The sequence below is a fragment of the Mercenaria mercenaria genome, chromosome 5 (assembly GCF_021730395.1).
Source record: "Mercenaria mercenaria strain notata chromosome 5, MADL_Memer_1, whole genome shotgun sequence".
NCBI classification, from domain to species: domain Eukaryota; kingdom Metazoa; phylum Mollusca; class Bivalvia; order Venerida; family Veneridae; genus Mercenaria; species Mercenaria mercenaria.
The window spans coordinates 97,162,892-97,186,940 of NC_069365.1; the positions used below are offsets into that span (position 1 = coordinate 97,162,892).

The window sequence follows — 24,049 nt, forward strand, 5'->3', positions numbered from 1 at the left end:
CATAAGTTTTATTCTGATTTCATTTTGTGTTACAGTTATGTTTGTGTGGGCATCTGGACTGTCTGTGTTTCTGTTTGTGTTTTAGCGAACCAAAAATCAACAATAGATTACCAATCCTCCAAGTATATAGTGATATCCGTCTCTATTCATTCCAACATCTACAATCTGTGGAAAATAAAATGCACGTTGTTTTGTTAAAATATGATATGATATGATACGATATGATATGATATGATATAAGCAAAGAGCAATTCCAAATAGTGTTTACTCAGTTATGACATGAAAAGGGTGTAGAAAAAATTTAAAAGGCATGAAAAAATTGTAAATGAATTCAACTGTGGCTATATCATTTATGTAACGTTTCTACATACTAGTAAATTAAACATGCATGGCTAGTTTAAAACACTACATACTTATAAATCATAGCTGTTATCTTTTTATCATTAAACATGTCATGTTTCCTAATCTCATGGTTAAGATCACTTGCCCCTCAACGCCTTGGGTTCGAAACTTCGCTGGGGTGTAGAAGTTTCTTTCATGTTAGGAAGCCAGCTGGATTGAAGAAAGGTGGGATGTTCAATCCAAGTGCTTGCCGGTGTTTTTATGATACCCTTAGGGGTACCTACGGCCTTCCTTCACCATTTAAAAGCTGAAAAGGCGTCATAAAATTTATGAATTTTCGGTGTTAAGTAAAACTCAACAAAACAAACAGGCAACAAGTACGGTGAAGTATAAACCTGGTGGAGAACACTTTCGTACGCTTCTTTTGTAGAAAGGTCGAGTATTATTCTTTTCGGCGGAGGACTCCTGTCTATTTTCCTGAGTATATCATAACAATGTGAGACGTTGCTGATCCTCCGAGCCCGGATCACAGGACTGTAGTAATCTCCTGATACAAACGACTGGTAAAGACTCTGAAGCCTTAAAAGACCTGGAAAACATAATTGAAGATCATTGTTCCAGATGCCAGTTGTAAGTAGGTATTACTAGTATTATTAAATCTATAAGTACAGTCATTTACATTGGTATAAACACAGTCAAATGATAAATAGTCATTTTTTTGTACAGTCACACGTATAAACAAGAAATATCCTGTAATAAGGAAAGAAGTTTATGAATTTTTCATCTAACATTCATCTTTCATGTAACATTTTTCAAATTGCAAAACTAAACACCGCACTTTAACAATTTAAATGGTTCTCTTTTAATTTTTCGCAAGGGTTTCGTAGGGTTGCAATTTTGTTTCGTTTATCCTTAGACGAATAATTACAGCAGTAGTTTAATGAAGATTCTTGAAGCGGTTCATGAGAAGAGGTCATTAAACGTGTTTATATTTTTAGCTAAATTCCCATTTGTAACAAAATAGCAGGAGACCTTACGATATTGTTACACATCGAGTTCGATAAAAATCCATTACATTTTAGTGGTTAATGCGAAGAAAGGCATATCTACTTTTAGCTATAGTGGTCCCTAATAATGCCCAAGTTCCTATATAAATAAATTTGGAAGAGGACCTTATAATGATGCTCTAGATCAAGTATGACAAAGATCCACCAAGCTGTTCATGAGACGCTGTATAAAGGCATATCTAGATTTAGCTCTAGCAGCCCCTAAAAGGGGTCAAATGTCCTAGCTGAACAAAGTTGGCTGCGGGCCTAATAAAGATGCTACAAATCAAGTTTGATTAGAATACATGAGAAAAAATCAATTAAAGGATTTTTTTATTTATTATTTTTATTTATTTCTAAAATAGGCCAACTGATCCCGCTTTAACAAATGCATATTCGCTATTCATGAATCTTTGGACAATGACGTCACACCTATAAAAAAAGTGAAGGTCAAGCAAAACATACAATTGTAATTATTTCAATATTTCTGTTTCATAAGCAAAGTTTAACCGTAGTCATATCACATAGATGAATTGTATGCAGCGTACCTTCATTTCAGTGTAATGAGATTCAGTCATTATATAGCATATATATAATAAAACAGATTTCAACTGAGGTCAATATTTGCAAAAATACAGAAAAATATTCATATATAATAAATCAGTTAAATATTTATAACAAATATATCAAAGCAAACAAGTACTCATTTAAATATGCAATCTGAATAAGTCACAAAAGCAAAAAACCTTTTCATATACAGACGACAATTGTAACAAGGAAAATCTTTTAAAAAGCACTTCTCTACATAAAAGACTCTTATCACACCCTTATTCATGTGATACGCAGACCGTATTCAGCTCTTTCTTTAATTTGATATATGTTGGTATTTGAACAGGTTTTTATCATATTTATTAAACTTACTTATCATTTTGAAATATATCAATATTCTTGCTAAATATACTGAGCCAAAGTTAGCTTTAAAGCTGTGAACAGCGTCGTTTAGGATAAACGCTTTGTCTACATTTCACTCAGCGTAGCACTATCAACAGAGTGAAAGGAATTGACACTCGTCCAATCAGGCAGAGTGTTGCATAAATCTTCCATTTTGATAAATTATCTATAATGCGTTATCAAGTAGTTTGATTTGTAAACTGAAGTCACGTGGCATAGGTAACGAAAACGAATTTAGACGGCGTTCGCCGAAAAATATGAATTTGGAAACAAATATTAATTATTAAGCTTAGGAAGGTTGTATGCTTGTAAGAAAGATTCAGTTTAGGACCGCAACACAGACACATTTGTTTACAATTATATTAAAGTGTTCAAAACGGAAACTAAAGGTGGCTATCAAACTCTATGACTGTTTCAAACTAGTATATTTCTTTCTATTGTAATCTGACACATACCGTCATTAGTATCAAAAATGTAGTATACAAAGGTATTCCACTGAAAATGTTTGACAACAGCAACAATGGCGTCAATTGTGGGCGGAAGTAGACTGATATCGTACTTATACGGGTCGTAGGCACTGCTTCCGGTACCGCCGGGAACCAGGGTGGGTAAGTTCAGGTAGTGGGCGTAAGACTGTACACTACCATAGGTTGTGGGGTGGTAATCCACTATCATCATAACAGATCCTTCCGTCATTTTGTCACATACTGCAAAATAGGAAAACAAAGTATACAGTGATATTTATATGCTATAACTAACTTTTTCAAAAAAATAAAGGAAATTATGTAAAAGACGAAAACTAAGTTTTCAATTTTGATTAAGTATAAAACACATTTTACAGTAGAAGCAAATGCTTGAGATGAATCAATGGAAACCATTTAAATGATAATTCCCATGAAGACTGGTGTATGCATGGAGATGATTTAGCAGTAATTCAATCATACTCGAAGATATTTCCTCCGCTAATCCACAATCAGTCGGTATCGATCTCCCGTCCTAACTGACAAAACGTTTCTGAAATCTCGTGAGATTTTTACAAAAGTAATTATGAGCAAATACACAGAGCAATGTTTGGAGGACCCTTTATTGATAATTTTGAGCACTCTTTCATGGGCTGTTATGATTTATACAAGTTACTGTTTGTTATATCAATCGAATCGCATGACCTCTGGGGAAATTCAGATATCTAGGAAAACAAGATAAAACTATAGACCAGTTCGGGCAATATTTATTCTGTGAGAATTGTTTTATACACATGACAGACGATAAATCATATAATAATATTATGTAGAGAAGACATCAAAAAATCCGATAAACTTTCCGTTATCAAAATGTTCAATGTGTATCGGGGCCATGGAATAAAAGTTTCATGATCAATCATTATAGAAGCTGCCGTTTTCTTTGAACACAGAAAAAAAAGATGAAAAGAACGCACAAGAAGGAAACACGACAGACACACAAGACAACAGACATAATATATCAAAGAGTACGAACGAGACGCAGACATAATATATCAACGAGTACGAACGAGACGAAGACATAATATATCAAAGAGTACGAACGAGACGCAGACATAATATATCAAAGAGTACGAACGAGACGCAGACATAATATATCAAAGAGTACGAACGAGACGCAGACATAATATATCAAAGAGTACGAACGAGACGCAGACATAATATATCAAAGAGTACGAACGAGACGCAGACATAATATATCAAAGAGTACGAACGAGACGCAGACATAATATATCAAAGAGAACGAACGAGACGCAGACATAATATATCAAAGAGTACGAACGAGACGCAGACATAATATATCAAAAAGTACGAACGAGACGCAGGCCGAAAATAGGGACATCAGCACTGAACGGTCAGTCTGGTATAGGGGTTGGTGGTTGCTATTAACACCAAACAAAATAAATCAAGATTCGCCAAACTTATAATATATTTATGTAGCACGACTTGACTCTTACCGTAACAAACAAAGAAGACAGAAACTTGTGTTATTATGCAGCACACGCGCTCGCAATGATACATCAGTATACCATATGATCGTTTCCATCACACGTCCTTACTAAACTCAATCTTATTGTAATAAAACCTGACAGTGCAACCTCTGCCTGTATTTACACCCCTCGGGAGGTGACAGCTTTTTAAAGCTTTTAGCCTAATGGCATGGCCAATTTTCTCCGCTTACATTAAGAATATTCACTTGACAGGACAAATCTGAACCTCGACAAAAGTAGTACCTAGAAGAGAAATTTTGTCCAGACGTAAAAGAAATGATTCTACAGATTGCGACGTTGTATTTAGAAATTAACCATTGAATCATTTTCGTAAATAAAGACACAATCATTGTTAAAAGTTCAATAAAAGATTTAAAACGGACACCGTAAAACGTGTTAAAATGAAATGCTGTACATTTACGTAACTACTGTAAATTAGAACGAATTGCAAGTTCCTTCAATGCAAAGTCTTAAAATTTTATCTCATTGTAACATTCTCACTCAATGGTGTGAATAATAACTCAGAGATGTCCAGGATAGCTCAACGGTGTCTGTGTCCATGATAAATCAGTGGTGTCCATAATAAGTCATAGTGTATTTGACTGGCGGTCATGAACTAGGTGTCCATGATAAGTCATAGTGTCCATGATAGTTGACTGGTGGCCATGATAAATCAGTGGTGTCCAAGATAAGTAATTGTGTCCATGATAATTCACTGGTGGCCATGATAAATCAGTGGTGTTCATGATAAGTCATCGTGTCCATGATAGTTGAGTGGTAGCCATGATAATTCAGGGTGTCCATGATTGTTGACTGGTGGACATGATAATTATAGTGTCCAATGAACACTAAGTGAACACTTAGATAAGTCAATGATAGCTCAATTATGTCCATAAGTGAATTGTATCCATGATACCTAATAGTGTCTTTGATTACCTAATGATGTCCATGACTACCAGTGGAGTCTATGTTATCTCAGTAGTGACCATGATAACGATGTCGAAGCGAACTCAATGGTGTACATGTTAACTCGATGGTATCCATGATACCTCAATTGTGTACATGTTACTTATCAGTGATTTTCTTAATTTTGTCTCAAAACACGCTCAAATTTTCTTTTTCACTTGTGTAAAAGACAATTAGTTTCATAAGTTTACTTTATTAATTTGGTATTAAAGACCATTTTTCCTTAGTTTTCATCATAAAAATGATAACATTTATGTAAAGGTTCACTTAACAATTAAAGCATACATGTATATGCACTTCGTTTGGTGTAAAAGAACAGAATTTTCGTAGCGTAATTTCCCCGATTCACATATTTTCATATTTGTCATTTCAAATTCGTTCAGATGCCACAGATGAGAACAAGAGAACAAAACATCAAAATATTGTAGTGTATTATCACAAGTGATAGGAACCGACACATTTAGGGCGACGTGAAATGTATAAAATTAGTTTAAGACTTAAAGGAGATTATATAGTCCTTTAGGTGTAAGCGAAACTGTCTATACAACAGAAAAAGGAGCCTGGTTTTAATATTATCATCTCTTCTGCTTATCCGTAAACTTTAAGGCGAATCCATAAAAAAGCATGTTACAGACATATACCATCAAAGTAAAGCTAAAACAGGGACAAAGGTCCAATATGAACAGTCGCATTCCAAAACGCAGCCTCCACAAAATAAACATCTACATAAACACATGCGCAATGTGAACAATTACACTACAATGATAAAACAATTAAGGACTTTACTATGGTGAGTAATACATGTGTGTTATGAGTCTGTCTTTCAAAGGAAAATGAAAAGTGATATACATTGTATTATGTACAGTGAGATGTTTTAATTTTTGTATAACCTTCAATTCCTTATTAAAAAGTCCTAAACAAGCAGCTCTGACCGTTTATACAAAAAGGTCAATAACTGCAAAATTAAAAATATAAAACGTGGCCTAGCTGCTACATTAATACTTGAGACGATTATTTATTATACTGCAATAGTAAAAAAAAGAACTTGATCTAGCTGGTATTACTGCATAACAGTATCATATATTATACAGGTATTGCAACATAAATAGAAACAAGAAAATTTAGATAGCTGTTATACAGACAGGGCCAATATCTAGATAGAAACATAAAACCTTGCTAAGCTGTGACAATAATGTATTAAACAGATCGGACAGTCTGTATAATAAAATTAAACATGGCCTAGGACTTCAAATGACATGTGAAGGAGTTTTCACCAGATATGACCGATATCTAAATGAGAACACACTTGTCTTAGCTATAACAATAAGGTCTGACAGACAAATTGACTCAGCAGACAGGGCAGCATGTTACAAGAGCATAAGACTTGGTCTAGCTGTTACAAAAATGCGTGACAGAATCATTTACACTTAAATAGTCAAACTATTTCATTCAGCATCACTGACAGCCCACAGCCAAAACTAGGAGACCTTGCAACTTGTTATATTGATTACTAGTAAACACTGTAGAAATAATACTATTTGTGGGTTGTGTATACTGATGTTGATAGCACTTGTACTTCAACCATTATACTATTTTTGTAATACCAGAATGTATAAGCAAAGTTATGACTGTCAAGTCAAGTCAAATAACGTCTAATCACATGTACAGCATATTAAAAAGCATTACAAAACAGATAAATATACAAATGCCTTTCTTAAAATAGATAAAAGAGACTATATGTATTATTATAAAAGATAAACAAAATATGCTGAAACTACAATAGGTTACATCCAAAGTTTATATTCTATCTCAACGCATTAGATAGTATATTCAAAGATAAAGGTTTTAGGCATATTCAATAAATAGCAATGTCATAAGATGACAGACACTAAACAGTATATATATAAACACCTTATTATCAGGTGTGTAACCTGTATTATAAAGAAAACTTTGGTTCCCACTATACCGTCTGAGCTAATCATTCACATTTCCTTCTTAATTTTAAGATCGCTAGCAGCTCAAAACATTTTATTTCGATATCATACTTTTATTAAATATCTCAACGGTCAATGATCAAAACTTTTGACCGAGGTCTGAAATATCATTATGTGACAAAAAAAAAATCGTTTCCTTCTAGTTTTAATGAAAGTCCAGCAAAATTTCGTGTTAATGCTGTAAACCTGACAACAGCACAAATTATGGTCTCATGCTTTATATATGGGGTAATGTAATAATAAATTGTGCATTTTCCATGCAGCACGTGCATTGATTTTTCCACTGGAAAATATCTCTGTATATCTAAATTCCCTGGAGGTATATCACGTTCTAAAGCTTTTAACCTAATGCACGCCATAATAAATTATCTCCAGTTTCATTAAGAAAGAAAAACTTACTTCCTGGAGTGAAACTTGACGACAATGCGAGAGAAATACAACAAAACACTGTTCAATATTAAGTTTTAGCAATGTCTACAATTAAAATTAAACAAAATGATATCGTAACAAAATACAACATCTATTGACATGGTATCTGGATCATGAGTAGGTCTGTACATCGTAAACAATGGCGGTGTAAAAGACAAAAATAGTGGTTTAAGTCAAGCATTATATTATGTCTGGCGTTAATAAAATTGTATAGAAATAAGTTCATGATTTAGGCAGTGTTAAACTACAAACATCAAATAGGAACTATCTATTTTAGATATATGTATAGTTAACTGCATCAAAGTTCAAGAACTGGAAAAAGATTAAAATATCATTTTCTGAAAAAGAGTTATTTCAGCTGAAAAATGATTCCGGGTAAAATATCATGAGGAAGAATTGACCTCATGACCGATATTGCAGAAAATCGATATCAGGGGAGACAACAGCTATTTGGTATTGGTAACATATATTAGTAACAGGTGACCGGTATTGCGATGTCGACATCTACTGCCTCCGGGTATTGTCACCTGGATGTTTATTTCAATATCAAGTGTAATAAAAGGGAAGGTTTTTCATAAGATAATTAAACAAGCTTCAATTATCACTGGAGTTACAAATTATGGAAAAGGGATTTTTCATTAGAAATAAAAGAAGTCATTTTTATCAAATGAATGTTTAATATGTAATTTTCTGAACCATAGCATTTTTAACATGTTATTTTATAATAATTAAATTTATTTTTATATCAATAGACCATATCTATCAGCAATAAAAACCATATTTTCATATAAAATTATTTTCATACATATTCTTATATAAGAAGAATGTATATTTTAACATGTTTTCGAAAAACAATGTAACAAATCGGCTGAACATTGCTATCTGTAAACCATTTAGATTCAAGTTAAAGGCAAATATCGATGAAGTCTTTTATTTATTTATTTTTTTCATTTTCAACCAAATCTGAAATGTAAATGACCCTTAATCTCTAGAAAAAAGGAGGTTCGTACCCATAGACACATCCTTTTATATTTATATAACACTAGCATTGATATTTTTACGGCGTCTCCCATATATAAAATATGCTGTCGTTGAAAAATAAAATCTGACATATATATTTAAGAAATATGATCTGATTTTACATTGTTTTAAATAACGCTGTCTTTAAGTATAATATGTGTAAAAGACCTAGGTACCACCGCCCCTTCACCCCCCCCCCCCCCACCCCCTCCCCTCACACACACACAACAAAAAAAGAAGAAGATCGAACCATGTTTTATCCGATTTTATAACTTTTACGGCCATAACACATTCTTGTCCAAAAAAAGGAAAACAAAGACAAATATCAAACAGGGAAGTCACAAAATACTAATAAACTTGACGAATATATTTTAAAATTGTCTGATTGATATGTATTATACCTGCTGCCTATACCACGTCCATTCTTATGTCACAAAAATACATACGTAAGTTATTTTGTTGTTGTTGTTTTTTTTTTTAAACAGCTGTTTACAATTTATAATTACACAGGTGTAGGTTTTGAATTATTTTAATCTGAAATGGTTGAACATCACACGTATATCAATTCAGTAATTCTTAACATATAGACAAAATAGGAAGTTTAATGAATCGAAAATTATGGTATGTTTGTAAAATTAAAAAAAAAAAAAAAAAAAGTGGCAATCAGCGTGGTACAGGTATTTTGCCGTATCCAGGCAGACATTATTCATTTTAATATAACTACACATATTCCACCAATATATGAAAACTGTTTGCAAAATAAAAAATATGCAAAAGATTAAAATCGCATGATAATTTTACCTTGTAATTACAAAACAAATACCCGTATTAAATTCAAAACGCAATTATAGCCTTATCAGTATTATAATCGTCTGTGTTGTTTTAACGTTCCTTATTTAGAGGTAATTGGCAAGTTTTATTACAGGTCCAATAAAAAGTATTTATGCGTGATGCATACAACATTTTATTACTTCTATATAGAAATTTGTTTCATGTAAAATTATCTTGAATTGAACATGTACAATAAATTATGAAAGTAAGTTAATCACGACGACATTTATGATAACTGAAAAGATCATGAAACCAGGTAAAATGTTCACGAAACAAAAATATATCATTAAGTTACTGAAGTAAAATTCAATTCTGTTTTAAATGCAGATATTATTCGCATTGCAAAAACATTCTTGTACACAAAAAAAAATGCTCCGGACATATTTTCCAGCTTTAATTTGATCAAGGCGGACCTTTATTTACTCAAATTTATTAAGTAAAATATGTACAAAAAATTCTGTATTTTACTTTTTTACGACAGTTTGCATTTGTGATCCAAGGGTCGATAGGAAAGCTATCTCTTTTAATGTTTAATTGACATAATTGGCATAATTGACACTCGATATTTAAATGTTATGAAATAAGGTGAGAACAACAACATAAGAAGAAGGAATGCGCATCTCTTTCTTTTTAGAACCGAAATATTAAATGCAATATTTATCTTATATGTTTTTGTGATATTAACACAAAATGAATTACTCGCGAAGTAAAATTACATTAAATGATTAAATCATTACTTTAACCTTTTGATCACAATACCGCATGTTCACGCGGCATACTATAATATCGTCTGCTTATGACGCTACAACAACAACTTCGCGCTGAAGTTAATTTTTCTTCGAAATTAGTGGAAATAAACCGTCTGAGAACGAATCAAATTTTTATTTCACAAAAATGAAATAGATATCATTCAAAAGATAAATTCAATGAGAGTAGGAAAGTTCTTGCACCTAAGCTTTCATATCAATGGTTTTATACAAAAAAATGCTTTGAAGAAACGCATGTATGAGATTTTTGCACATTTTATATGGCAACAAAGAAGGGAAAAAATGACGAAATGATGGCATCAAACTTCATGCGAAGAACGAATCAAAAATTAAGATAAAATTTAATTAAAAAAAACCTTGTGATGAATCAAATGTTGAACTTTGGTAATATGTTTGCACCTAAGGTTTCTTATTTTTAGTAATTTTGTTATTAAGTAAAATGTGTACATGCCCTTCTTATTTCTATATAGAAAATCTGACCGCTATCGATTATTGGCCGGAGGAATATTCTTCGGTATGTTGAAAAAAAAATGGAGACAACTCCGTTAAAACTTTATTGTAGGCTGAGGTGGGTATTGACCTAGAACCTCATGCAAACTATCCACATTTTACCTCTATGCAGGGCAAAATCATGCTTACTTTCCACATGGATTAGCAGTCTGAATAGAAAACTATGCAAAGATCAAATAAATTAATGCCCTGGGGAAAGTGTAACATTTTCTGTGGTGAATTTTATCAACAAACACGATTTTTTTTAAAGTCAAACCCCACAGAATTTCACCAGGTGAAATATGTTGAAATGGCTACTGCTGGAAAGGGAACAATCTCAACTACTTATATATATGCATCAAAGTATGAGAAAAATACCTAGAAGTATGAGAAAATCGAAGAAATTAATTTCAGGACTGTTAGATGAATGACTGTGTTATCATGCATAGCATTTAACATAGATAGGTTACTTTTCCTTTGCACTGATATAACATTGACAGGATTAGTATTAACAAACGGTGTTCACTCAACAATTTCACTATATAAACAGATTGTTTCCTTTGTGTAAAGCAGGCTTAGGGTAAGTCTCTACATGATGGCAAAATAATAACTTTTCCGTGAGTGTATAATCTGTGCATGCAAAAGTTCTTAGAAACGATGCATTAATGTGGTGTAAGGCATGCCATTGCTGACTGGAACAATTCCGGTTATTACACGACTCCTTATTCAAATCGCTGACCGGTCCATAATTTGTGCTTTTGCCAGGTCTATAATTGAACACTAAGTTGTACTGGACTTAACAAATATGAGAGGTCTGGATTTAACGCATGTTTGCTGGTCAAAATTTGAAAAAAAATTATTTATGAAAGAAAATATTCCTAGCGTTATGTACTTATAGACAAAATTAATTGTATATTGTTTACATTGTTGTTGAATAAGTATATTACACAAGACGTAAGTACATGTAACTTATTTATATCGCAGCAAAAAAGTACCAGAATCAGATTCTCTTCTCTGAAGTCTCATCTAAATCATCTCGAAATTATTATTACATCATGCCTGCAGATTTGCCCCATCCAAGACCAGCATCTACGATCATGTACACTCCCTTAAGTCCGTATAGATATTGTTTACGAATGTTTCATGTAATTATGAGAAAATCACAGAGCAATGCTTTGTTAATTTTGTAATTGTGAGTAATATTGCAAAGGTGATTTATCTGAGTTACTGTTAGTTAAATTAACTGATTCGTATGACCTCTGGGAAAAGTTAGATCTCTATAAAAACACACTCAATTAGAAACATAGGTAGGACAAGGAGTGTTAGTCTGTTAGAATTGTACATGCAGGTACAATTTTATACGTGTAAGCACATTTTTTTCCAGTGCAGGTACAATTTATTTTTATACGTGCAGGTACATTTTTATACGTACAAGTACAATTTTATACGTACAGATACAATTTAATACGTGCAGGTAAAATTTAATGCGTGCAGGTACAATTTGATACGTACAGGTACAATTAATACGTGCAGGTACATTTTTATACGTACATTTTTACCTGCTTACTTAGTCTACGTGGTGTATGTCTTTACTTTAAACCTAAACGGCACGCCATACTCATCGCCCTAGTACCGGCCCAGGCGGATTACTGTTAGTAGAATTAATCCCAAAAGACAAGAAAATATGTTCTTTTCACAACTCTACAGTAGCCAAATTAGGCCAGTGTATTTGATAGAACCACAGTTGTACCTCCATAAAATTGTTCAACATAGTGTTGCAAACTTACATTTTAAAGGTTTATAACAAAGGTACCTATTGATGTATTTTGAACATGTTATAACTAGTATCATCAGTTTCAGAACACCCCTCTGTACAATTATAGTACATTTACGTCAAATAATGCAAATTACTAGGTGATAACAAATCAATTATCGGTGTGCTGTTTATGGTATGCTGCCTCAATAATAACTAACTGATTAATGACGTTGACGTTTAATGAATGAACTGTTATGTATCTAACGCCGACACAAATATAGGTTATCTGGCAACATCCAGCTTTCGATGGTAGAGGAAGACCCAAGGTGCCAATAAGCACAAGAGGGCTTCAATGAGTTGACTGGATGGTTTCCTCACATTAATCACTTCTATATCTATATTTTTGTTAAGTTTAACGTCGCACCGACACACTTAGGTCATATGGCGACTTTCCAGCTTTCTTGATGGAGGAAGACCCCAGGTGCCCTTGCGTGAATTATTTCATTACGACTGGGCACCATGGTAGAACCACAGACCTTCCATAGGCCAGCTTCTTCAAATGAAGAATTCAACGTCCCGATTAAGGCTCGAACCTACATCGGTTATCGGCCATCTACATCCATAGCTAGGTTTCGAACCAGCATCCATAAGTGACCCTAACAACAGAGCCCCGTAGACCCTTAGAATAACATCCGTGAGTGACCCTAACAACCCAGCCCCGTAGACCCTTAGAATAACAGCCATGAGAAACCCCCAACAACCCAGCTCCGTAGGCCCTTAGAATAACAGCCATGAGTGACCCTAACAACCCAGCCCCATAGACCCTTAGCATAACAGCAATGAGAACCCACAACAACCCAGCCCTGTAGACCTTTAGAATAACAGCCATTAGTGACTCTAACAACCCAGCCCCGTAGACCCTAAGAATAACATCCGTGAGTGACCCTAACAACCCAGTCCCGTAAACCCTTAGAATAACAGCCATGAGTGACCCTAACAACCCAGCCCCGTAGACCCTTAGAATAACATCCGTGAGTGACCCTAACAACCCATTCCCGTAGACCCTTAGAATAACAGCCCTGAGAAACCCCCAACAACCCAGCCCCGTAGACCCTTAGAATAGCAGCCATGAGTGACTCTAACAACCCAGCCCCGTAGACCCTTAGAATAACATCCATGAGTGACCCTAACAACCCAGCCCCGTAGATCCTTAGAATAACAGCCGTGAGTGACCCTAACAACCCAGCCCCGTAGACCCTTAGAATAACATCCCTTGCGTGAATTGTTTCATTACGACTGGGCAGCATGGTAGAACCACAGACCTTCCATAGGCCAGCTTCTTCAAATGAAGAATTCAACGTCCCGATTAAGGCTCGAACCTACATCGGTTATCGGCCATCTACATCCATAGCTAGGTTTCGAACCAGCATCCATAAGTGACCCTAACAACAGAGCCCCGTAGACCCTTAGAATAACATCCGTGAGTGACCCTAACAACCCAGCCCCGTAGACCCTTAGAATAACATCCGTGAGTGACCCTAACAACCCAGCCCCGTAGACCCTTAGAATAACAGCCATGAGAAACCCCCAACAACCCAGCTCCGTAGGCCCTTAGAATAACAGCCATGAGTGACCCTAACAACCCAGCCCCATAGACCCTTAGCATAACAGCCATGAGAACCCACAACAACCCAGCCCTGTAGACCTTTAGAATAACAGCCATTAGTGACTCTAACAACCCAGCCCCGTAGACCCTAAGAATAACATCCGTGAGTGACCCTAACAACCCAGTCCCGTAAACCCTTAGAATAACAGCCATGAGTGACCCTAACAACCCAGCCCCGTAGACCCTTAGAATAACATCCGTGAGTGACCCTAACAACCCATTCCCGTAGACCCTTAGAATAACAGCCCTGAGAAACCCCCAACAACCCAGCCCCGTAGACCCTTAGAATAGCAGCCATGAGTGACTCTAACAACCCAGCCCCGTAGACCCTTAGAATAACATCCATGAGTGACCCTAACAACCCAGCCCCGTAGATCCTTAGAATAACAGCCGTGAGTGACCCTAACAACCCAGCCCCGTAGACCCTTAGAATAACATCCGTGAGTGACCCTTACAACCCGGCCCCGTAGACCCTTAGAAAAACAGCCATGAGAAACCCCCAACAACCCAGCACCGTAGACCATTAGAATAGCATCCGTGAGTGACCCTAACAACCCAGCTTCGTAGACCCTTAGAATAACATCCGTGAGTGACCCTAACAACCCAGCCCCGTAGGCCCTTAGAATAACAGCCATGAGAAACCCTCAACAACCAAGCCCCGTAGACCCTTAGAATAACAGCCATGAGTGATCCTAACAACCAAGCCCCGTAAACCCTTAGAATAACAGCCATGAGAAACCCCCAACAACCCAGCCCCGTAAACCCTTAGAATAACAGCCATGAGTGACCCTAACAATCCAGACCCGTAGACCATTAGAATAACAGCCATGAGTGACATTAACAACCAAGCCCCATAGACCCTTAGAATAACAGCCATGAGTGACCCTAACAACCCAGTCCCGTAGACCCTTAGAATAACATCCGTGAGTGACCCTAACAAACAAGCCCCATAGACCCTTAGAATAACAGCCATGAGAAACCCCCAACAACCTAGCCCCATAGACCCTTAGAATAACAGCCATGAGTGACCCTAACAACCCAGCCCCGTAGACCCTTAGAATAACAGCCATGAGAAACCCCCAGCAACCCAGCCCCGTAGGCCCTTAGAATAACAGCCATGAGTGACCCTTTCAACCAAGCCCCGTAGGCCCTCAGAATAATTTTCAATACTCAACTTCAAATGAATTTAATATCAAAAACACAGGGTTTTCATATTACTTTTTTAGCAATTCGAAGAGCATTTTCTTTCATGATTTTATAATTTTGAAAAATTAGCACTATCTCCAGATTGTTACAAATAAATATTTACAGTATCCGTATCTTCTGTGAAGTAATTACATAGAACATTACCATCCTGAGATGTTTAATCATGATACAATATCCATATGTCACGTGCATTGATTTTTACAGTAGAAAAATTGCCTCTGTTACAAAATCCCCCTTGACGATTATAACTCTCCAAAGCTTTTAACCTAATGCACGCCACAGTAAATTATTTCTTCCCTTCAGTAAATCTCTCGACAGAAGCCATAAAATAGCATAGCATCGTAAAACCTATGAGAGAAATCCAAACTTAAAACCATGGTCCAAGACTCATCTGGTTCAAGTTACTATTCCGTAATCTATTATATCAAGATTCATGCTTCTTAAAACAGTTACTATGATAAGTCTGTTTGGGTTGGTAAATCAAACTACTAAGAACAAACTCAGGTATTCTTAACCTACGTTAAGTAAATAAAAATGAGACTAATGCTTAAACATGTACAATTTTATTTTCATACATAAGTTAGACTATCATACCGACAATAAATTCATATAATGTAGCTAATTTTCTTTACATTTAATTTTTTCCGACCTCCGGGATATCACTTCCGAGTCTTTGGAATCAATTTTCTACCTGATAATATGCGCACTGGCACTCGTTTAAATAACTTAAAAATATAAGTTTAAAACTGAAAAAAAAAACGTATAAGTCATCGGTCAGTAAAGTAAGCATCTCTTGAACAGAGCAGGTCTGCGTATTCTCTGCAAAAATCAGCATTTCGAGTCTTCATCTACGTACTTATTTCGTGTTTTTGCGCTTTGCGTTAGAGTATATCACGAGATGCAACACGTTTCAAGTGCAAAATGGACTGTAGTCATGTCTAGTTATAGTAGCGTAGCGGCATCTACTGATGCAGCGGCCACACCTAATTGAAACTTATTTCTGCACCACGTTCATTAATGCTGTTCTGTAACTATAGGCTCTCTATACAACGCTTTCGTTTAAAATCCATAATTAGATTACTGACTGTGTAAAAACAAAGGAAATTTAAATAAGTAAATTACTTAAACGCAGTTAATCAGAAAAACTGTAAATTGCATAACAAAAAACAAAACAAAGGTTGCTTTAATTAATTTCACCAACCTCAGGGGAGATCGCCCACAGAGGCTGTAATTTAACTGGAAAAAGTAATAATTGGTAACAAACAGGATTAAGAGTAATTGTGAGCTTTCTCTCAAATAGACCATTTTCTCACTATTACTTAAGTATCACTTTCTCTCAGTCAGTACCACTTCTTTAGAAACAAAAATCATGACAAAATTTTAGAAAACATTGATATGTAACAAAAGCGATAAATTTAAATAAGAAGATGAGGATAGGTGTTTGTTTGTTTTAATAGTGCTTGTGGTATTCGGGAAACGTTCCAACACAACGCCTACGGCTATTCTTGCATAAAAACTACTTTTTTCACTGGATCCGCCCATGTATTAACGGGAGAAAAATCGTGTGCAAACAAGGCAGTTCACGTGCTATTAATACTCGATTTTTATTTTTGAAATGCTTTCCCAGGGACGTATATGTATTTCTGCGCCGACATCAGGTATCTGCGTCTTGTTTCTTTCATAAAAACCTCTTCTTGGAGCATAAAAATTGCAATCTAAACCATAGAATGTTTTGCTGTATCAGTAACTAACGCCAAATGCGCTGCCCCAAACAATGTTCGTACTCGTTTCTTCCCTTGTTTACTCAGCTTTTAGAACTTGGCGTCGATTCAGATTTTGTAGACAACCGTGAATACTAAAGAATCGCGTGTAACCTGTGCGATTCTTTGTTTTTAGCAATCATATTTATGATTTTGGTAAGTATCAGTCGGTATGTTTTTATCTAATTTCTCGAAGAATTTATATAAACAATTTGGAAGCTTGACACTACGTTCGTACTCATCCGTACTCCAAACTGTGTCTGTACTCAATATAACTCGAATGTAAAGTTATTATTCTTGAAATTGTGCTCGAGTGCACCAAATTGTGAAGTGATATGAACATTATTGGTAATTTTATGTTTGTAATAACGAGAGATAAAAAAAATCGTTTAAAAACCTTCAGGATGCGCTTTTGATAGTGTTGTTTATTTCTGGGCCCTGGATATTAAAAAAATGTTAACCGTTTCCAAGAACAACAAGAATGGTAAATAAAAAAATGTACCGGAATTTTCAAGTCATCACATATGAAAACATTACATAAAGTTGTCGTGTATTGTTTTTATGCAAGAATAGCGACAACACACGTTTGTTTTCAAAAAAACGTGTATTATCCCTACAATATCTTCATGGCTCGTGTTATCTAAAACGTCTGTCTAATGAAAAAATTGTATCTTTGGAAACTTTTAACCGTATTCTATTCAAAACGTAAAAGGCAAAATTGCGTCCATGCCTCAAACGTATTTTTGAAGGAACAACACGGTATCATATTCAACATTTACCTCAAACTGACCAAAGGATACACTGAAAGAAAGAAAAACTATGTCGAACTAATTTTGCCTACAGTAACGTCTTATTTCTAAGCAGACATCATAAAACTGGTGCCAAGATGCTTCCGAAGTCATATTTCTGAAACAGGTTAAGGTCAGTTTATGTCGTAAGCTAATTGAAAGTATAATGTTAGTTCCCTAAAACGGCATAATGTTACCATACATTTTGCCATTACATGCACCACTCAGTCATCATTACATCACCAACACAAAACACAACAAACAGAATAGCGCAGCTCATAAAAAGCTAGAAGAAAATTCCCGCTGAACACTACCTTTCAACTTTCTGTAGGAAAACAAGCTACGAGGTTTAAGTTGATTTAACGGATACACTTGCTTGTCCCCCTAAATATTCAAAACACTAACTGCACCATATAGATAAAGAGTTGGTAATTAAGATAATATTTTGTATAGCTTAAGATACTTCAGTGCACCCGTATTATATGCTGGATTTGGACAGGAGCGCTGGTGTACTTCGTAGGGAAATCATGCCAATAATCTTGCCAGAAATCTGTCGCGTTTGTACATATTAAAAGAAATCGGCAGCAGCACTTTTTAATCCATTAATTTATAGTAAAATCTACCATTGTGCCATATTATACGCGTCAAAACCCATAATTGAAGTCAGAAATACCTCACAATTTCGAACTGGCCTGAAATGTTTTACTTTACGCCGCCATATTGCTCATTTGAATACGAGACTGACCTTTCACCCGCGCGAACCGCCAAGAGAGCACTAACATGTGCCGCTTTGTGTTAGAGTTGCATCAGCGTCCCGGTGACAAAAAAGTTGGGAAAAAGGTAACTTTTTATTGAAATTGATTTGAATTATTATTTTTATAGATAAATCCTTAAGAAAACTGGTTTGTATCATTTATCATTTGTTTACAAAGTGCTCTACATGTATATTTTCTAAGCGGTTCGCACGGTGACGTCATGCGAGAATCTCGCAGTAGCTCTTCAACAATGGCCGCCGAAATGATGCAGATCTAAAAGTGACTTGCAAAAATCGACAATTTTATTGTAAGATTTGCTTGCAGAATTTGGTAAATAGTGTTAACTGATGTAGAAGCAATTACTTTATCAAGATACCCATACGTGTTTGTTCAGAATTTCAGTTTGACTACGTTTGCGATGAAAAGTTAGACGACTTTTTATTTTGGTATGGTTTCATAGAAGGCCTGTTCCAAAACTCTAAAGCCGCATCTATGAAAAAAAAAAAAATATGAAAAGGCAGCATTTAGAGTTTTGGAAGCCAGGACTATATTTTGTAGAACTCAGTGTTGATAAACAAATTAATACTCATCAAAGTATCGTCCCTGGATCAGAAGCAAATCTTTAAAGCAAAGACAAGAACAAACTAACTAGCGTAGGAACGGAAACGCCACAACATATCCTAGAATGGGTATGACGATACGCACCATATTGGAATTTCCTGTAATTACCAGTGATTTGAAGTTGTCTTCATAAATATCATAAATATAATGACACACTCTTTTACTTTTCAGTTTTATCCCTCCATTTAGATAGAATCAGGCATCTCCTATAGGCTGTTTTTAGATAATCAGGCTATGCTTTATACATTTCCATCCATAACTGCTTTGATATGAAACAAAAGGAGGCACATAGTTTTACTGAATTTTAAGTGACATTGAAAATGTAAATGCCAAAACAGAAACAACAACATAAAAACCCAATAGGAAAAGCCGCGTTGCAGTTTCGTTGTTTCTCTTTGTGTCTCTGTGTTTATTTATAAAAGATGTTGTAATGGATTTTCTAATGTTTTGCGATTAAGAAAGCATCAAGAAACAGACACTAATGTTTGTCTGAATTATCTGCCCCTTCATTGCCACAGAGTGTATACTATTTTAGTGTAAACACTAGGAACCTGACCGCACTTATTTAAGAATACAGTACAATTCAGAGCAGAAGCTTTATGGTTGATTTTTTTTGAATGAAACAATACTCAATGAACAAGGTCTCTTCCCCGTTTCTTCGTTTATCTGCTGCCTCAATCTGTATACATATACTCAGTTCCAAAAGAAAGTGTGCACTTTTTAAGTTTAAATATTTCAAAAAATTCCCCGACGTTTTTGTTTCATTTTTTCATACACTAATTCTCAGGTATAACTCAAAATCTAAAACGCACACCAATTTGTTTACGAACTGATTTAAATTTTGGTACCAAACATTATAAGTTTTCATGAAAATAACCGAGAAAAAATAACAGAAAACTAAGTGCACTCTTTTGGAACTTAGCGTATTATTCGAGTATGTTAATAGTGAATCATTTAATAGATAAATTTCAGTCACTAAGCTTTCATGCAGCTCATTTATGCACATTCTCTATCGGCTCTGCACTCTTCCAGAATATATTTTCGAGTCCCAAATTATTTTACAGAGGTGGTTATGTTTAAATACACAGACATGTTAGTAGCACCATTTATATTGACAATTTCTGGCATTGTCGTGTTCTGTAATGACTTCTCCAAATTGAAGTTTGTTCAAATGTTTCATCATGAACATAATCTAACGTCAGAAAATGTTGAGCTTTGTGCTTTTGTTACCATAAAAGAAGAGAATTCTTTGCATGAGACCAGAGCATAACTTTCCTTTATCTTTCCTTCTTTATGTTTTGCAATTGGCATACACTGCTCAGCAATAATTTGCAGGATGGATGATTTTATTTGACAAAAGTAGGCCAAACAGCCTATACCTGATATTTACCAAGTCTTGGTGATAAAATGATAATTTTGAGAACTTAATATAAGTAACTTGTATTTGTTTCTGTAGCATTTAGCTAGTTATGTGATCATATGTATCATGTGATGACTGAAAAAATCGTATTTTTGTTTTGAATTACCAATTCGGATAGACCATCATTCGGATAGTTTTAAATCTCTTAAAGTTGCAATGGCCTACGACGTACCCATCACTACATGGCTTGTCGTTCTAGCATTCCTTTATGCTCCAAGTGTATGGTACTACCACACAGGCACGTTCATCCCAGGGCTTAAGCTCATAAGGTCTGGGGATTGTCAACCCAATCCTGGCCCACGTCAAGTTAAGTTTCCATGTGGTGAATGCGAGAAGGTGTGTAAATCAAACCAGAACTGCATTGCCTGTGACTAATGTGACACATGGTTCCATGTGAAATGTATGAAGATGCCACTATCCATCTTCCGTGCTGCTATGAACTACAGCTGGATCTGCAGTAGTGGCCTACCAAAGTTTTCAACGACACTTTTTGAAACTACCTTCAGCAACACCTTTGCAACTTCTATTGCCACTGAAAATTCGTACAGTATCCTGTCAAGCGCATCAGAACAACCTGACAGCCCGTCATCAAAGCACACACAGAGTTTCTCTTCCCTGGACAGCTCAATTGGCCTTGGGTCTCCACGGCAGACTTCTTCGCCAGCCAGAAGCAGCCGACAAACACCAAAAACATCCTTCCGCATCCTGACCGTGAATTTCCAGAGCATGAGAGCCAAGAAAACAGCATCCTGGCTCCTACTCCAGGAGGCAAACCCAGATATCATCATAGGCAGCGAAACATGGCTCTACCAAGGGTTCTACGAACGAGAAGTCCTCCAAGCTGGTTACCACTTTGTGGCCAGACGTGATAGGACATATAGTCACTATGGGGGTGTCATGATCGCAGCAAAGGACAACATCTCCGCTACAGAAATTAATGTTACTACAAATACAGAACTTTGTGCTGCATCTTTCCAGTGCCACGACAAACAACCATTCATTGTCGGAGCTGTATACCGTCCACCTAATAGTGACCAACAATACATGGAAGAACTCTGCCAGAAGCTCAAGGATCTACACGCTGACCACCCACGCTCCACACTCTGTATCTCTGGGGACATGAACCTCCCTGATATTGACTGGACAGATTGTACAGTACAAGACAACTCATACTCAGTCCAAATCAGCAAACTTTTTATAGATCTAACTTACGACCTTGGTCTAGAGCAAGTGGTCAACTTTCCCACTAGGGGCCAGAACACCCCTGACATCTTCTTAACTAACAGGCCGTCTTTGATAGAAAAATGCAAAGTCATACCTGGCATAAGTGACCATGACATTGTCTTCACCCAAACATCAACCAAAGTTCCACGACAAAAACCACCAAGACGACAGATACTCCTTTGGAAGCAAGCAGATGTAGACAGTCTTCAACAAGCTGTACACTCCTTTTCCAAAGACTTCGTAGAACAAAACTCCACTTTTACAGATGTCGAGACTCTGGGCAGTATTTAGAGACTTCTGTTCAAAGGCCATCAATGATTTCGTCCCATCTTAGTCGTCATCTACTCGCTATAGCCAACCATGGATTAACCGTAAAGTCAAACGCCTGTCCCGTCGCCAAAAGAAAGCTCATAGAAAAGCTTCTAAAACTGGTGACGCAGAAGACATCAACCGCTACAAGCAACTACAAAAGGACTCCAAGTATGAATGTAGGAAGGCCTACAATACATATGTCAAAGACCTTGTCGCAGATGGCAGCAAGTCCAAGAAAGTCTATTCATTCATCAAGAGCAAGCGTTGCGATAGCAGTGGTGTTTCTCCACTCAAAGAATCTGGTCTAGCTCATAGCGACCCCAAGGTCAAAGCATCATTGCTAAACGACCAGTTCTGCAGTGTATTCACCAATGAGAACACTGCTGACCTTCCAGCTCTACAGGGTGATCCGAAACCAAAGATGCACACTTTCAGCATCCACGAGACAGACGTCAGGAAACTGCTGCAGATGCTTGAACCTCATAAAGCATCGGGACCTGACTGTCTTCCAACCTGTTTCTTGAAGGAGGTTGCACACTATCTAGCGCCATCACTTACATCGCTATTCCAAGCCTCACTAGAGCAAGAGAAAATCCCAAACGACTGGAAAATAGCCCACGTCACCCCTATCTTCAAGAAAGGGGACCGCAGCAGTCCGGCAAATTACCAACCGATCTCCCTGACCTCGATATGCTGCAAAACCATGGAGCACATCATACATTCTCAAGTTATATCACACCTTGACCGACATAAAATACTGACAGACCAACAACATGGATTCCGCAAGAGAAGATCTTGCGAGACACAGCTGATACTCACCATTCACGATCTCGCTTCTGGACTGGATGCAGGTGACCAAATAGATGCTGTCCTCTCGATTTCAGTAAAGCCTTTGATAAAGTGCCCCACAAGAGACTCATCTACAAACTTCATCACTACGGCATCCATGGTACAGTGCTTGACTGGATTACAAGTTTCCTATCAGGAAGAAGCCAACAGGTCCTGGTTGAAGGCCATTGTGACCTCCGGGGATCCCCAAGGCACTGTACTAGGTCCTCGCCTGTTCCTCTTGTACATTAACGACCTACCTGATAGAGTAAGATCAGCAAGTCGTCTATTTGCTGACGACAGTCTCCTCTACCGGAAGATAAAATCTACTGAGGATGTCGCAATACTACAAGAGGATCTGGATCAACTGCAGCAGTGGGAACAGGAATGGCTGATGAGCTTCAACCCATCCAAGTATGAAGTACTTCACATCACGAGGAAGAAGACTCCCATCCAGTCGCCATATACCATTCACGGCCATACCCTCACAGTAGCCAAGACGGGGAGGTACCTAGGTACGACACTATCAGAGGACCTTTCCTGGAAGCCCCATGTGGAAGCATCAACAAAAAAAGCCAACAACAGCCTTGTATTCCTTAGAAGGAACCTCACTACTTGCCCAATGCAGACAAAAGCGATGGCCTACAAGTCACTCGTCCGCCCAGTCTTAGAGTATGCCTCAACCGTATGGGATCCACATACCCAGGTTTGCATCCAGCAACTAGAAGCTATGCAGCGCCGTGCCGCTCGGTTTGTCAAGGGGGACTATCACACTACAAGCAGCTCCACGCAGATGATTGCCGACCAAGGCTGGCCTTCCCTACAACACCGACGGCAACAGGCAAAGCTATGTATGATGTACCGTATAGT

General features: G+C 36.6%; 1 protein-coding gene across 2 annotated transcripts in view; it reads right to left on the reverse strand.

Moving 5' to 3' along the window:
- LOC123558703 (glutamate receptor 2-like) overlaps positions 1 to 24,049 on the reverse strand; it is a 98,529-nt gene that overhangs the window by 22,187 nt on the left and 52,293 nt on the right. For both annotated transcript variants that reach the window (XM_053544403.1, XM_053544402.1), the window contains exons 3-5: positions 2,795 to 3,046; positions 738 to 931; positions 112 to 165 (exon numbers count right to left, since the gene is read on the reverse strand). In XM_053544403.1, coding sequence (XP_053400378.1) covers positions 112 to 165; positions 738 to 931; positions 2,795 to 3,046 — 500 coding nt within the window. The remainder of the gene's footprint in view (positions 1 to 111; positions 166 to 737; positions 932 to 2,794; positions 3,047 to 24,049) is intronic.